The sequence below is a fragment of the Platichthys flesus genome, chromosome 6 (genome assembly GCF_949316205.1).
Source record: "Platichthys flesus chromosome 6, fPlaFle2.1, whole genome shotgun sequence".
Classification (NCBI taxonomy): Eukaryota; Metazoa; Chordata; class Actinopteri; order Pleuronectiformes; family Pleuronectidae; genus Platichthys; species Platichthys flesus.
In genome coordinates, this window is record NC_084950.1 from 27,958,858 (window position 1) to 27,974,722 (window position 15,865).

A 15,865-nucleotide genomic window follows, 5' to 3' on the forward strand; every position below is an offset into this window, starting at 1 on the left:
ATGCATATGTTAAAATTCCAGTCTGGGTTTAAATCTCGTCATAGCAGTGAAACTGCTCTTTTAAGATTTTTTTAACGATCTGATTTTAACTGTTGATTCAGGTGACCTGACGGATTCTGTTTTCATGTTCGAGTAATTCTTAGGTTCCATTATAGTCTGACTGCTTTCCGGATGATGCACAAATATACTTGACCTTAAAATTTTAAACTAGGAGTTCACTGCAGCCTCTTTTTGACTGCCAAAATTGCATTAAATCATTGAACATTAATTAACCAACTAACTAAATTAAATCAAAACTGAGGTTGTGTTCAGACGCGCTGAACTGCTCTAACCCCTTATATTCACTCTGTTATGTGTCTTGATGTTTATTTTCCCAGTGTTTTTAAACTTGACATGCAGATTTCCTCCGTTGTTAGGTCTAGTATCTTTCAGTTGAGACTTATAGCTAAGGTAAAGGCCTATATTCCACCTAAATAGCTAGAGAGGGTGATCCATGACTTCATAACTTCACGACTTGATTACTGTAATTCCTTGTATGTCTGCTTAGACCAGTCAACTTTTCAATGCTTGCAATCTAAAATGTTGCTGCTCGCCTCCCGACAGGAAAAAACCATGAGGAACCATATAACCCCTGTGTTGTGCTCCCTCCACTGGCTTCCTGTTAGTCATAGGATCGATTTTATTGTTTAACTTTGGAATCTCTTAATGGACTATCACCACCTTACCTAGCTGAACTGAGGTCAGCCGCTCATGGATTTGCTTAAAATGAGGCTCATAACACGAGACTATCAAGCCTTTGCAGTAGTCGCCCCAAACTTGGTGAACAGCTTACCACTCTGTTAGATCTGCCCCCTCTTTTGCACACTTCAAATCATTGTTAAAAAAAATCTCCTATTTGGCCTTCAATTTTAGTTGAGAATGTTTTTTATCTCAGCAGGTTTTATTTATTTTTTTTATAAAAAAAAATGTGCTATGAATATTCTCAGTGTCTCTTTTTTCAATTGGATTATTGTTTTGTTTTTATCCTCAGGCAGACTCTCCAGCAATGAAGACTGCTCTTTTGACTAAAGAAACAACAGCATCAGAACCTGCCAACGTCACCGTCACTAAAGTGTTCGACTTTGCTGGAGAAGAAGTTAGGTATGCCTCTGAATCATCCTCACATTTTGAGACAGCTTGCGTTCCCGGAAATAGATTTGCTTACAGACATCACAGACAAGATTCCTGAAGAAAGGAATCACAAACTTGTTAATGGGACAGTGTGAGCTAGGGTTACAGAACAACATAACAGTAGTCTTCTCAAACCTGAGCAACACTCACAGTTGCTCAGGCAGTTCCTCACCAGGTGAGATGACAAGCACAACCTCCTTATTTGTCAGGGCTTGTGGAGAGAGAACAGATGGTGCAGGTGATTTGCCAGGCCATTGATCAATAACCCACATCTCCTCCATTTGGGGTTACTCATCAATCAATCAAATGTTATTTCTATAGCCCATATTCATTTGTGTAACTGATGAAGGTCCAAAGAACCGAAATGTTGTGCACAGGGTTACCTGATGAATTTCCAAGGTCCTTTGAGCGTCCACAGTACACAACCTTACCAAACATAAGGCCAAGAGTGGTACTAAGATACTTCCTTCCTGAACTTGGAAGTGGGTTGAAAGTCTTGGTCTGCTTGTGTTTCTGTGAGATGTAGATGTCATCATTGTCTGGTTCTTCACGTGGTCTTTTCAGTGTCTTTTGCTTTGGGCTGTCATCGGCAGAGTTACTGGGAGAATCATCAGGGAACTGGGGTGGTGGAGAAGCCTCTTCGTCCTGGTAAATCTTAAGTTTGCTGGCGTGGTACGTGTTCTATGAATCTTGTCAGTTTTATTGTTCTTAAGTTTTACTCGTCCCTTGGTCAAGGATTCCACTACTAAGTAGGGTCCAATCCAACGTGGTTCCGTCTTTGAACTCATGCGATTTAAAACAGCGCTGATTCTTGATATAAACAATGGAGCCAGCAGTGATTTTTTTTTTGTTGCTGTTGTGTCGGCGATCAAAGGCACGCTTCTGGTGTTCCTGGGCAGAGTGGATGTTGGTACTGACCAGTGTTAATTTCGTTGACGAAACGATGACGAAATGTATTCGTTAACGACCCTTTTTCCATGACGAGACGAAGACGTAACGAAAAAGGATCTTTGAAAATAAAAACTATGACTAAATCTATTTTTAACTTTCATTGACGAGACGAAAATGTTGGTGGTTGACTTAGTCACAATAATTTTTTTAACATCATCGTATCAGGCCGTCATAAAGTATCAGGACCGGGCGAGTGAGTCTGTGTGTCTGTGTTTGTGTGTGTGTGTGTGTGTCTGTGCGCTCCCAGATAGCGCACAGGTCCCGAGGCTCCACCCCCGCCCCGCTCACTCGCTCAGAGACACAAGATCAGAGCTAGTACACGTGAAGAAGCCTCTCAGTGAACGACTGCTTCTTAAGTATGGAAACAGTGAAAACACAAAGGTTCTCTGGTCTCAGCTGATCAGAGATCAGCGCCAGAGCTTCTTGATCAGAGCAGAAGCTGCGGTTGGTTTCTACCGAGCTGCAGTTTCTGTGTTCGCCTCCAGTCTGACCTGCTCTCACTTTTTGTTTTCACATTTAAAACTAAATATATATTTTTAAGCTATTAGGCTGCAGCTAAATGTTTTTATAGAAAAGGAGTTTAATGTGGCTATTAATTTTGACTAAAACTAGACTAAAATGGAATTTGTTTTCGTCGACTAAAATGTAATTTGTTTTAGTCGACTAAAACTAGACTAAAACTAAGAAGGATAAAAATGACTAAATGTGACTAAAACTAAAATGCATTTTCGTCAAAAGACTAAGACTAAATCAAAAATAGCTGCCAAAATTAACACTGGTACTGACGGTTGAGTGGAGCTTTTTATGAATGGTTATCAGTGTATCCAGCACATCAGGATTGGCATCATCTGAAAGGGGCATGGGGTCCACAGTGTCATCTTCTGGGGGTTTGAGGACCTCAAATGGAGTGCACTTAGTTGAGGCATGCACAGATGTGTGATAGGCCAACAGAACACCAGGGATGAACTGGTCCCAGTTGTTTCTTTGGTCATTGATGATTTTCCTTGCTGCAAAATCATCAATCAAAAAATCGTTTCAACAGTTTTAATTTAGAAAAACTCCTCTTGGCTGAAGCTACTGTTACTGGTAGCGTTGCACTGATCCGCAGAGCAATACACAAGTTGGGATATATTTCTGTTAGCTGCTTTGCATGTATGAAAGAGTTTTCATGCTCTTTGATGGCCAGTAAGGTAAAATGTCTTACTCCTGGGCCAGCTTATTTAGTTATTAGGCATTTTGGTGTATTTGGACAGCCTTACATACTTTTTTCATTCCAAGATAGCTGTTGATTAGTTGAGTTCGGTCTGATTAAACTGTCTAGCCACACCAATACTAACATTGTTATTATAACTCAAATTTGAACTTCATGACACCAGTGTTAATTTTGGTATCTATTTTAGATTTAGTATAGTCTCTAGACGGAAATGCATATTAGTTTTAGTCACATTCAGTCATTTCTATCCTTCCTAGTTTTAGTCTAGTTTTTGTTGATATAGCCACATTAAACTTACCTTCCCTTCTCAGGCCCAGGGACCCCCTGTGTTTTGTCTACAACTGCACAATAGTTTAGTTTGCAGTACTTAAATTGTCTCTAAAATATACAGATATCCTAGTATATGCCTACAGCTGAATTCCAATTAATGCAGTGAAAATTATCATTAAAATATAAGAGAATATCAAGCCTAGATTTTGAAGATTCAAATGCTTTGATAGCACAATACAACTACTATGCCTACCTGACCTTAGACCTAAATCAACCACATATCCACCATGTATAGTTTTGCCTTGGATAGTTTATCCCCTGGGGTATACTCTGGACTGGAGGGGTATAGTATGGACTAGGCTGTTTTACACCCCGGGGTATAGTTTGGCCTAGGCCAGTTTATCCCCCGAAGTATACTCTGGCCCGGGCCAAAGTATACCCGGGTTTAATTTGGGTGGGGGTTAATTTGGCCTGTTACACCGGGGCTAACTTGGTGTTAGCGTCTGGTGGGATGTAAACACAGCTCCTGACAAAAGTAGGGAATTCCTTCAGGAGGTAGAAGAGGCGTAATGACAGTCTCATCATCTCCACATCAGGTATGCAGACTAAGCAGCGGATCTTGATTTTATTTCTCCACCTGCTGTTGAAGGAGATGCAGACCCTACCGCCTCTTTCTTTGTCTTAGTCTGGGTAGGTTTCGTTGAGCCAGGTTTCTTTCAGGGTGTTGATGCAGGTGTCCCAGAAAGGGCTTCATTTGGAAAATGTATTCTGATTAAAAATATACGAAACATTTTAGCGAGTTGTGTAGCTTCTCTCATTACTCTGTGACTTTTATTTATTTATAGATTTATAAATGTATTTATTTCTATATGTACAGAATAATGGTTCACAATCACAAAGGAAAAATATCCTTGTTATGTCAAATATTTTATTAGTCCGTAAGTCACCAACAGTGACTACACAAGAAGATTAAGAGTTTCTAATCAATGTAACCATTTGAAGCACAATTCCACATACTGGGAGTCATTGCTTTCTGCTGAATGCCTGTATCAGCACTATATAGTAGTTGTTTGAAACTCCATATACATACTGTAGTGTCTGATAATCCATCTTACATTTTTCAATTGGTTATTTGTTTCCCTTTGTCAGAGTTAATAAAGTGGTGTTAGCAAACTCCAGAGAAGGTCAAAGTTATCTGAAGAGCCAAAATGCTGAACCGGAGGAGAATGGAGAAGAAGACACAAACTCATCACCCGGTCAACCACCTCTTCCTGGCACCAGGTATAAACACAGATACACAAACATACATATTTATCTCTTTGGCATAATGAGTAGCCTTATCCATCATAATGTCCTCACTCCGTCTGTCTATGCTCAAAATGGTCCTCACACCGTGTGTGCGTGTGTGTGTGTGTGCGTGCGTGTGCGTGTGCGTGCGTGCGTGCGTGTGTGTGTGTGTGATTATTTGTAAACATATTCGTTCAGTTCTGCGTTCACATAAACAAACTGTCTCTGAAAACTCGTCAACTCGCTGGGACTCTTTACTTCATTTTCTCGCTCCTTGCTCTCTGAGTCTCTTCCCTCCTCTCCTGAAAAAAAAAATACACATGCACGCAGGTGAGTTTTCTGGATGGGCTGGAAAGTGAGCCCCTCTGCTGTCAGAGGGGCATGAGAAGCGGAACTCACGGCAGGGACCCACCAGAAGCGCGCAAAGCATCTATTCTCTTGAAAGCAGCTGCCTGGCTGTACACATTTCTCCGCGCTGGGCGGCCCGCAATTCTGCTTTCTCCGCTGGTTGTTGAATGATCCTGTCAATGTAGGGTTAGCCCCAGCCCCACCCCCTCTGTCTGTCTGTCTGTCTGCTTGTGTGTGTGTGTGTATGTTTAGACACAACCGACCACTGTGTGGAATAAGTAAATAATAAAAAAAAATTCAGTGGATGGGCAGATAGAATTTCATGTCGACGGCTTAAATAATTAACATGGAAATTTAACTCAATGGTCGCTATATAGTCATTTTATACATTGCACATGGTACAAGCCGCGGTACAGTGAATGTATTCGTTATATCGCCCTTAATAAATCATTGGGGATGTTTGCATCTTCCCTCCAAAACCTATGTAAGGAAACAGGAACTGACAAAAAACATTCCCAGTTTATGTCACTCCTGTGTTTGCTTGTGTGCTTGTGTGTGTCTCGTTTCATACACCACCCCCGCTCCCCACCACCAACCCTGCACACCAAATGCAACACCAAGCAGACTTGTTGCTGAGCTAGCAGCTTGTTAGCTACCACTGGCTAACCACAACAAACAACACTGAAGAAACACTGCAGCGTGGAAGGATGCAAGGAAGATAATATGTCCATGCACATTCAGTCTAAGAATGTTACTGTTAGAAAGTGGCAGTTACACTTTATTTCTTCTCACGTGCGCAGTGTCCTCACTATGGACTAAAGTCTACGTTACTTGAAACTCTGCAATGTAACTCGGGAAGTTACTCCTACATTGGCCAACTGTCCTGCTAAAACTTGAAAAAATGTGTGGACGATGTAACTTACCGTTTAGAAACCTCCTGTTGTAACCGATTGGAAATATGTTGCCGGTCTTCTATAGCCGCAAATATATGCCGTGTCTTACATCTGTGTTTACAGCCAGAGTGAATTTGCGGGGGGCTCAAGAGGCAGGTGAAAACAGCCTGTTCTGTCTGTAGCTCCAGAGAGAGGCAGACAGATGTTTCACCGACCAGCCAAGAGAGTTCTTCAGTTCTAACTGAGAGGAGACCCGGGTATTAACCTTGTAGGATTCGACAAGGTTACCTGAGAGGCTGGACCCAGGCTGGTTTCTTTGGATGTCAGTTACAGTTGATTTGAAGCCGCTTGGATCAGAGGTGAAACGTCTTCAAGAAACTAAATCAAGCCCAGTTGACCTGTTTTTAACACTTGGATATTAACTAGCCTGAAGCAATTCATCTTTCCGATGTCATTGATGCCATTTTGAATGGTGAGGTCATCAAGTGCTGCTCTTCCTCGCAGGGAGTAGGAAAGAGACACAAACTTCTCAGCAGGTCTTTGGGCACCACACCAGACATTATCACCACAATCGATCCCAGTATTCCTTCTGCATGCCAAAGTGTCCTTGGGCAAGATACTGAACCCCTAATTGCCCGTGACGGCTTTGCTATTCTCATAGAAAAAAAGTGCTGCCATAAATGCACTGTATGAATGAGTGTGTTGTTGGGCAAGAGTCCCTACAGAACTAACAATGTGGTAGGATCCACACACAATGGGTCGTAAAAGCGGGGCCTTTGAGCCAAGATGAAGCCAGCTAAAGTCTCCCTCTAAGATCCAGCATGGAGATTGTATCTTCTGGTGTTAACTTAATCCCTGGGGTCTCCCCAGAAACCCCTGCTCTGCTCCTGGCCCCTCCCACTCTCCTTTGACCTCTGACACTCAATTGGCTAAAAGCCAGCATCATCCCATGACCAGCACCTCAAGGAGGCAGAACCTCTCAGGTAGAATAAAACCACTGAGACATCAATAATCGCTGCCATTGTTACCCTGCTCTGAAGACGTCAACAGACCCCTCCGGGTTTTTCCAGATGATTTAGTTGCTAAAGGGGGCAACCAGAGTTATTTTCTTTCATTTCTTTCATTGTCTTTTATCTCAGTCGACGTTTTTATTTTCAAAAGGACTTTTGCTGTTTTAACTTGAAAAGACCAAACAGGAAATTGCACGCGGAACAATCTCAGACTGTTTCACTTTCCCCACGGACTTTACTTTCTTTTCCCAACAATCTACAAACGGCTTCCACAGCCGTCCCCTGCAGAAGCGCGAGATTCATTCCGCTGAGGAGCACGACCTCCACATCCCTGAAGAAGAAGCACGACGTTCATCCCGTTGAGGAGCAAGACGAATCTGCTCCTATTCGGCCCAGCCGACGCCGCTGCGACAGAGGAACCAGCGCAACAGAGCTTGAGCGGCCACGATTATTCACTGGACTTCGGAAATATCCGTGCGACACGCGCATGCAACACCGTGAAGGTCACAGTAAGAGGCTTTATTGTCTGGGCAGATGTTAATCTAATACGTAGCGTATTGTTTTAATACTTGAATGTATTTGTTTTGTATGAGACCGCAGAGTCTCCAGTGTTTTAGCGGCTATTCGCCACTTCCGGTTTCCGGTTACGGCCTTGTGCCATAGTTTTTAAGCGCCGTGAGCAGCGTCTCCAGCTCATTGTGACCGTTTGAACAACTTTAAAGATACTTTACCGGTCAAACCTCAGCACACAACGCCACTTGGGTGCTGAGTGGTAAAGTAAATGTAACTTGTCTCTGACGGTGCTTTTAAGAGCTTTGCTCTCTCCTTGTATTCTCTCTCTCTCTCTCTCTCTCTCTCTCTCTCTCTCTCTCTTCTCCTAAACCTGTTTATACACACATCCGATCTGTATTTAGAATACAGTTCAGGTAACATAGTTAAATCTATATTTAGAGAGGCTGGACACATCTGGAAGCCATGCGGCCGAACGCCAAAGTAGAGACAAAGAATTCCCTTTGTCTGAAAATCCCTTTGTGTAATTCAGGTGACGACCACCAGTGTGAGCTCCGGCCACATGGTGTCATTAACATAGACTCCATTTTGAAGAACGCAAGTTAAACCACCATTTTGAGTCTATTATTGCCACGCCTCCTCTCTCACTCTCCTCCCATTCTGGCTCTAAATTCATAACGGCTCCGCCATCTTGTTTTGTAGTCAATTCGCCATTTTGAGAGTTTTTAGGCCTTGGCACCACAAATCATGATCGGCCGCCATCTTAGATGTGACGTGACTTCGTCATCGCCACGCCCCCCTTCTTTTTCTCTCTCTCTCTCTCTCTCTCGCTCTCTCACACACACACACACACAGACACAGAGACACATTGATAGACACAGACAGATACACACACACAGATACACATAGATGAATACATGTGTTTTCTAAATTGTGATAAGCGGCTGCTGTTGTTATCTTTGAAATATGGGAGTTTGTTAAAATGATGAATCATTAAATAACACTAACTGTATTTCACATGCACACACATAGACACACACACACAGAGAGACACTTTGACACAGACCCACACGCATACCATGACAGACATACATAGGTAGACCGCCGGTTTTACATGTACTTTCTGAATTGTGATAAGTGCTGCTGCTGTGTTTATCTTTGAAATATCAGAGTTTGTTAAAATGATGAAACATTAAATAACACTAACTTTATTTCCCCTTTTTAATAAATGCTTTTGTAATTAAAGTATCTGTAGTCTGTGATTATTTGTGCATATGTATGTGATTGCAGCTGGATTATGATTGCCTGTGCTCGAACTTAGAAGCCTTCACTGTTAATTAAATAATTATTAATATTAAATATTGAGATTATTGATTTGACATTTATCATTATGAGACTGATATTTAAAGATTGAATTGTTGGTCCCTGTAACCAGGGTGGTGCCCCGCGACAATAAGCAATGATTACAGATTTGTATTATTCTTAATTGATAATTTTATTGTTTTCATTAATTATTTTAACTATTATTAATGGATAACCGTATCATTTCTAATTAAATGTGTTACTGTTCTTAATTAATAGCTTTATCATTTTTGATTATTTTTAATAAATAATTGTTAATTTAATAATCATATTTCATGATTATTAATAATAAGCCAACGTCAATTCTACTCCTACTATTGCACAACAGTGTGAATGGCAAAAACTCTATAGTAAGTGCTTTGAGTGGTCATTAAGACTAGAAAAGCGCTATATAAATACAGATAATTAACCATTCAACCATTCATTCACACATTAAGTCAATTCCTCTATAAACTTTGCTTTTTCTATCACACAGCCTCTACACATGGCAGGTACAGTCAGGGAAATTTGGGTTTTCGGTGTCTTGCCCGATTGGCATTTCACAATGCAGACCGACCCTGTGGAGAGTGTGTTACCTTCTCTACCTCCTGATACAGCGCATATATCCGTGGGACCACTGCTCCACTCCACGATCAGTACTTCATGACCAGGCTTAATTTTTGTACTGTGGCAGGAGGTGGAGAAGTGTTCATCTTTAAATACCTTATATTGCTTTGAGTGGCTGATTAGACTAGAAAAGCTCTAAATAAATGCAAACTGTTTACCATTTACATGTTCTTGACTTTCTTCAAGCATGACCGATCTGGGGCTATTACAAAATCACATCTGTTTTGCCCTGCATTCTATATGTTTTATACCTTTTCACTGTGATGAACATTTGTACCTGTTGGTACTGTATTGTCTAAATGTGATATGTAAATGCTTATGATTGTAAGACTATTATTAATTAGAAAAAAAAAAATTCACAATATTCTTCATTATAGAGTTGAATGTTTAGTGTATGTATATTTAGTGGAAAACCTTCTTTGATTCCCTCTCTTGTGCTTGCAGTGCTAAGCGACCAGCTGGCATGTCAAGCCTTTTGAGTCGTATGGGGGGAAAGAAACAAAAGATGAGCACACTTGAAAAATCAAAGATGGACTGGGATGCATTCAAATCCGAGGAGGGCATCACGGAGGAGCTGGCTATTCACAACAGAGGCAGAGAAGGGTAAGAGACTGTTTTGGAGATGTTGGTGGTTTGATTCTGGAAACATAGTGAAATGGATTCCATCAGTGTTAGTTCCCACATAAATCTCCATCATTTGCACAGAAAAGTTCTGTTCTCAGATATTATGCTCTCTAGACTTTGTCTTATACACAGAAACACATGATTTGAGAGGTCCTACACAGTCTACAATCAAGTGAACAAAAAGCTTGCCAGTGGCGGGAATTGGCACAAGGTTTGACACTGTGGTTTGGCTTCCCTGTTAGCTGACAGGTGTGGCACGTTCTAATATAAGCAGCCACATCATGCTTCAGCTGGAAATACAGCAAAAGGCAAACGTGTTCTGCAACCCACTTAATCATGAGACAACATCAAAACCATCTGATGGAATTCTCACTACAGGGCAACCACTGCCTCCACCGGGAGCTTTCCTGGAAGGAAATATCCCTAGATATGACTTTTCCACTTATTCACTGGGCAAACAGCATCAAATAAACCAGAAAGCGACTGATCAAGTTACCGCTGCTCCACCAACTCACTCTGGGGTCAGAGAGCAAAACAACATCCATCTTACTGTCTACTGCACAACTGGAGGTGACTCAACCTCAGCATGGCTGCGCTAGCACACGCTGGAAACACACCCGGATGCTTAACTGCGCTCTCACCCTCAATGGAGAGAGGCGGTGTAGCGGGAGCTACAGGCACCTTCTCCTTGCTGCTGCACTGTGACTAGATCCCATCAGAGATGAAAGGTTTAATATCATCATTGTCAGTTTTTACATCATCACTATTAGGCCCCTCGCAGCATGAGACCATGGAGCAAAACAACACAGAAGCAGGAGGAAATTTCCACTAAGAGCCTGATTGATCCAAATGCAAATGTTTCATCCCTGCAATGGCCCTGGCCACGGCAAAAATCGCAAGTCCACTCAGAGTCAGATGTAACACTTGAGCCTCTATCCAACCCTGACAACTAAATTGGCCCACTGTCATCCTGGGAGCGTGCATTACCAAAATCATCCTTATGCGTCAAAACATAACCTCAACAACAGAACAACAACAACTTGCAGCTTGTTTAAATATATAACTATATACATTCTGGAATAGAACTCTTAAAGGGGACATATTATGAAAATTCCACTTCTGTAGTGCTCCTACATGTTAATTGGGGTATCTGGCATGTCTACCGTCACGTTTTGGTTCCTCTATGTCAGAAACTATACGATGGAGTGCGTAGAATGGGAATACGACCAGAATTGACGTCACAGTCGGTCCCCTAGGTGCCCGGGCAGACGGCTGCTCGGTGGCGGGTTGGACCCCGGCTGTACCCGGGAGACTCACTGCGAGGCTGGCGGTGCTCCCGCCGACTTCACACACCTGACAGCCGGACATGTTTCACCGGCTCAGGGTTCCCCACGTCTGCAGGGTATGTCTCATTTTCATCATTGATCATTATTGATCTGTGACAAATCTCCAGCCCGGGTGTCCCCTGTGTGTGTCCCGCTACGGTTAGCAGCAGCGAGCTAACGCTAGCTTGCTGTTAGTTTGTGTTTAAAGTTGCAGCACTTTCTGGAATGGCTGCTTGTGAACGTTTTTACAGCAGTATTGCATGTGGAACCCCGGCCTGGGAAGCATCGGACTGGGAGGTGGGGGGAGAGATCACATTTCGGGTCCAGAGTGGAGGAACAATGCTCTCGAAAGCTAACCCGAGTCGTTGCTTCTGTGTGTGTCGCCCCGGTTGAAACAGCAGGTATAACTTAAAACAGCTGTTGGTGGAGCTGTTAGAAAATAGCACCGGAAGGTGTTCCAGGACCCCCCCTCCCCCCCCTCCCCCGCCCGTCTCCGGCTTCATTGTACCCGTGCTTGGGCGCTCGCTCAGCGGACAGCCTCTCCTGTGGTGATGATGAGTAGGAGGAGGAGGAAGAGGAGCCAGCAGCTTGTTGCTGCCTCCGTTTGTCGCTTTAAAATAAACTCTAACCCGGGATTTTAAGTGCATTTCGCCGCAAAAGTTGCAGCAGTGTTAGCCTCCAGAGCTGTAGCCCCTCCACTGTCTGTGTGTGCTCAGAATATATGCCCTGTATGAATAAATATACACATACATTTATTTTTAATTGTATTTAAGACATGAAACTGGAGGTGTGTGCGTGTGTGTGTCGGGGGCGGGCGTTGAGAGGGGGGGATCGGTTGTTGATGAGATGGGGGGCGGGGCGGTGAGGGGGGGGGGCACAGTCAAAACAGGTCAATCTGAGGAGGGCGGTTTTAGACAGGGTAAGAAGGGTGCTGTTTTAAATTATCCTTGTGGTATTTTGACCAAATTTTTTTACAGACATTTCATTAAGACCCCAAGGAGCCATATCAACTGTGGTTAAATGGGCATAATATGTCCCCTTTAAACGATTTCAATGAGACAACAAAACCAGAGCAAATTCAACATTATGTGTGTGTGTGTGTGTGTGTGTGTGTGTGTGTGTGTGTGTGTGTGTGTGTGTGTGTGTGTGTGTGTGTGTGTGTGTGTGTGTGTGTGTGTGTGTGTGTGTGTGTGTGTGTGTGTGTGTGTGTGTGTGTGTGATTTGTGAGTTCTGCATGTAAACCAAACGGTAATAATGCAACTGAAGACAACTAATCAATCAATCAAATTTTATTTGTATAGCCCATATTCACAAATTACAATTCATCTCATAGGGCTTTAACAGGGTGTGACATCCTCTGTCCTTAACCCTCAGCAAGAGTAAGGAAAAACTACTAAAAACCCTTTTAACAGGGTAAAAATATGTAGAAACCTCATAGAGAGCCACATGTGAGGGATCCCTCTCCCAGGACGGACAGAAGTGCAATAGATGCCACGTGCAGGAGAACATCATCAATAATCAAAGTCTCTAGCAGCATTCGATGAGGGTAGACATCCCGAAGGACAACCCCAAGATGACATGCCAAGCAGTCCCGCTGCAAGAACAGTCCATGCTCAGCAACCATCTAGACCACGATCCACCATCCAGACCAGACGCCACTCCAGTCCTCAGTCACCGTCCACCGCCGCCCACCAGGACCCATCACAAGCCACCACGCGGTCCTGGTCCACCGCCCGTGCCCAATGCCAACACGACACAGGGTCCGCCACCAGCACCATTATCAGCCCACATGATTCAGAATCCGCCACACTGGATCCAACACCGCGACCCCCGGTGCGCGATCCACAAACCGCAATCCATGTTGCGGCCACAGAGGCCCTGGATCTGCAGGTGATGGGATTCCGGGGAAGGGGGATAGGGATGGAGAAGAGGAAGGAGAAGCTGGAAAGAGAAGCTCCGTGTGTCATGTGTCATAAAATAGAACAAGTAACGTTCTGGCGCACTAATTAGCTCTAACTATAAGCTTTATCAAAAAGGAAGGTTTTGAGCCTACTTTTAAACGAAAAGATGGTGACTGCCTCCCGAACTGAAAGTGGTAGATTATTCCACAGCCGAGGGGCTTGATGGCTAAAAGCTCTGGCTCATACTCTACTTTTAGAGAATTTAGGGACGACAAGTAGGCTTGAATTCTGGGAGCGGAGCGCTCTAGCGGGTTTATAAGGTACTAACAGCTCTTTAAGGTAAAAAGGCGCTATATTATTAAGGTCCTTGAAGGTGAGGAGGAGAATTTTGTGAAAGGACATGTGAAAGGACATGTCTAATTTTTTAAGTATTACGCAAGTGCAAAAAAGCGGTCCTAGAAATTTGTTTTAAGTGACTATTAAAGGATAAATCAGGATCGAAGATCACTCCCAAGTTCCTGACTGTTTCATTGGAAGCAAGGGCAGTGTCGTCTAGCGCAGCTATATCATTAAATAATGCGTCTCTAAGGTGTTTGGGGCCAAGTATTACAACCTCTGTTTTGTCTGAGTTTAATAAGAGAAAATTGCGGGTCATCCAGGTTGTTATGTTCTTGAGAAAGGCTCGAAGTTTAGTTAATTGATTACTTTGTTCAGGTTTTATTGACAAATATAACTGGGTGTCATCCGCATAGCAGTGGAAATTGACAGAGTGTGTCCTGATAATGTTTCCTAGTGAAGCATATATAATGAGAATAAAATTGGGCCGAGCACAGAGCCCTGTGGAACACCATGGTTAACTTTGGTGCGCACAGATGACTCATCATTAATTTGCACAAATTGGGAGCGATCAGAAAAATACGATTTAAACCAGTTAAGGGCGGTTCCATTAATGTTAATTAACTAAGGCGGCATAATAAACAACCGGTTGTGGCAGACAAGGCCCCACTTTATAGACTGTGGACACCGGGCCCAGGTGCCCACAGTTTCTCCAGTGCCTCCCACCACGACCCCCACATGACAAACTGTCAGGAAGGAGGAGGAGTCTTAACAATATATACATGTATATATATATATACAGTATGGAGGCGGCCGAAGTTTAAGTTTTGAACGGCAGGGCATTGGTAAAGTTCTCTTTATTTCTATTGTTGCTGCAAGGCATTTGTCTCAATGTATATCTACCTTGGGAGAGACTTATTTTACAACCAGTGAGGATGTACCTTAGGGTAGGTTGAGTTGAGCATAGTGGGCAGGATGGATCTTCGTTCAGCCACTCCTGTATGTTTTTGAGTGAGGGAAGGAAGTCATAGGTTGCTCAAAGCAGGAAAATAATCCTACCTGCTTCCATTCCCCAGAGGTCCTTCCAGCTGACATTTATTTTCAGTGTGTGTGTCTGTAGTTGAAATGATTAAAGTTGATCTAATGTTCTTCTTTTTATCTGTGTGTTTTAGGTTTGTGGAGCGGAAGAACTTCTTGGAGCGGGTCGACCATCGCCAGTTTGAGTTAGAAAAAGCAGTAAGACTGAGCAACATGAAACAATGATAGAGTTTCCGTTTCCTCAGTAAAGTTGCCCCAGACTGGTGCTGTTGCTTGGGTCTATTTCAGAACATGGATATTAATAGGTGTAGTTTGTGTAATGGTCAGGTTGAGTGTTCTGTCCTTCCATCATTGTGAGAACCAATTAGATTTTCAAATCTAATTGTTTAATATTCAAATCTAATAGATTAATAAATCTAATCTAAGAACATTTTTGAATTGTGAGGTCATTCTTGTCTGTTCATGGAGCTGATGACAAAGTTTTAATAATTTGCTATTATTACAACTTTTGTTTTTAATTTTGTACATTCATTTTATTTGTTATTGTATTTGTACTCACCACTTAAATTTTTATATCTAAATAACTCTGAAAGACAGGCCAAGAAACACAAGCACTCAGACAATGGTAAAGACAGACTCAATTTACAGATTACAACAAAAAATATCGAAATAGAAATAAAAAGTAGACTTAAATTGGAATCTTGTAAAAGTTAGAGCAACTGGCTCTGGAAATATTTGTTTTCCATCTGTAGTTTTCTTAAAGAGTTAAATGTTACTAACAGAATCAAAATAAAGCTGCAAATGCAAAGGCCAAATCTCGAGTGGATGTGTTTATGTGGGCCCTCATATACCAGAAAGAAACTGGGTGTCACCATAAGTCCTGCGCTATTCACCAACATTACCAATTGACCTTTGGAAGCTACAGAAGATATATATGGTGCCATGCATTGATGCTCTGCATGTAAATATATTTGTCCAAGCAGAGCCCTAAAACTGTAAATAAATAACTTTTCACAGTCCA

General features: G+C 42.5%; 1 protein-coding gene across 1 annotated transcript in view; it reads left to right on the top strand.

Moving 5' to 3' along the window:
* The window catches only part of cfdp1 (craniofacial development protein 1), a 28,565-nt gene extending 12,700 nt beyond the window's left edge, over positions 1–15,865 (top strand). Inside the window, exons 4-7 of the mRNA XM_062390085.1 lie at positions 1,031–1,140; positions 4,754–4,885; positions 10,065–10,223; positions 14,979–15,865. Coding sequence (XP_062246069.1) covers positions 1,031–1,140; positions 4,754–4,885; positions 10,065–10,223; positions 14,979–15,069 — 492 coding nt within the window. The 3' untranslated portion in view covers positions 15,070–15,865. The remainder of the gene's footprint in view (positions 1–1,030; positions 1,141–4,753; positions 4,886–10,064; positions 10,224–14,978) is intronic.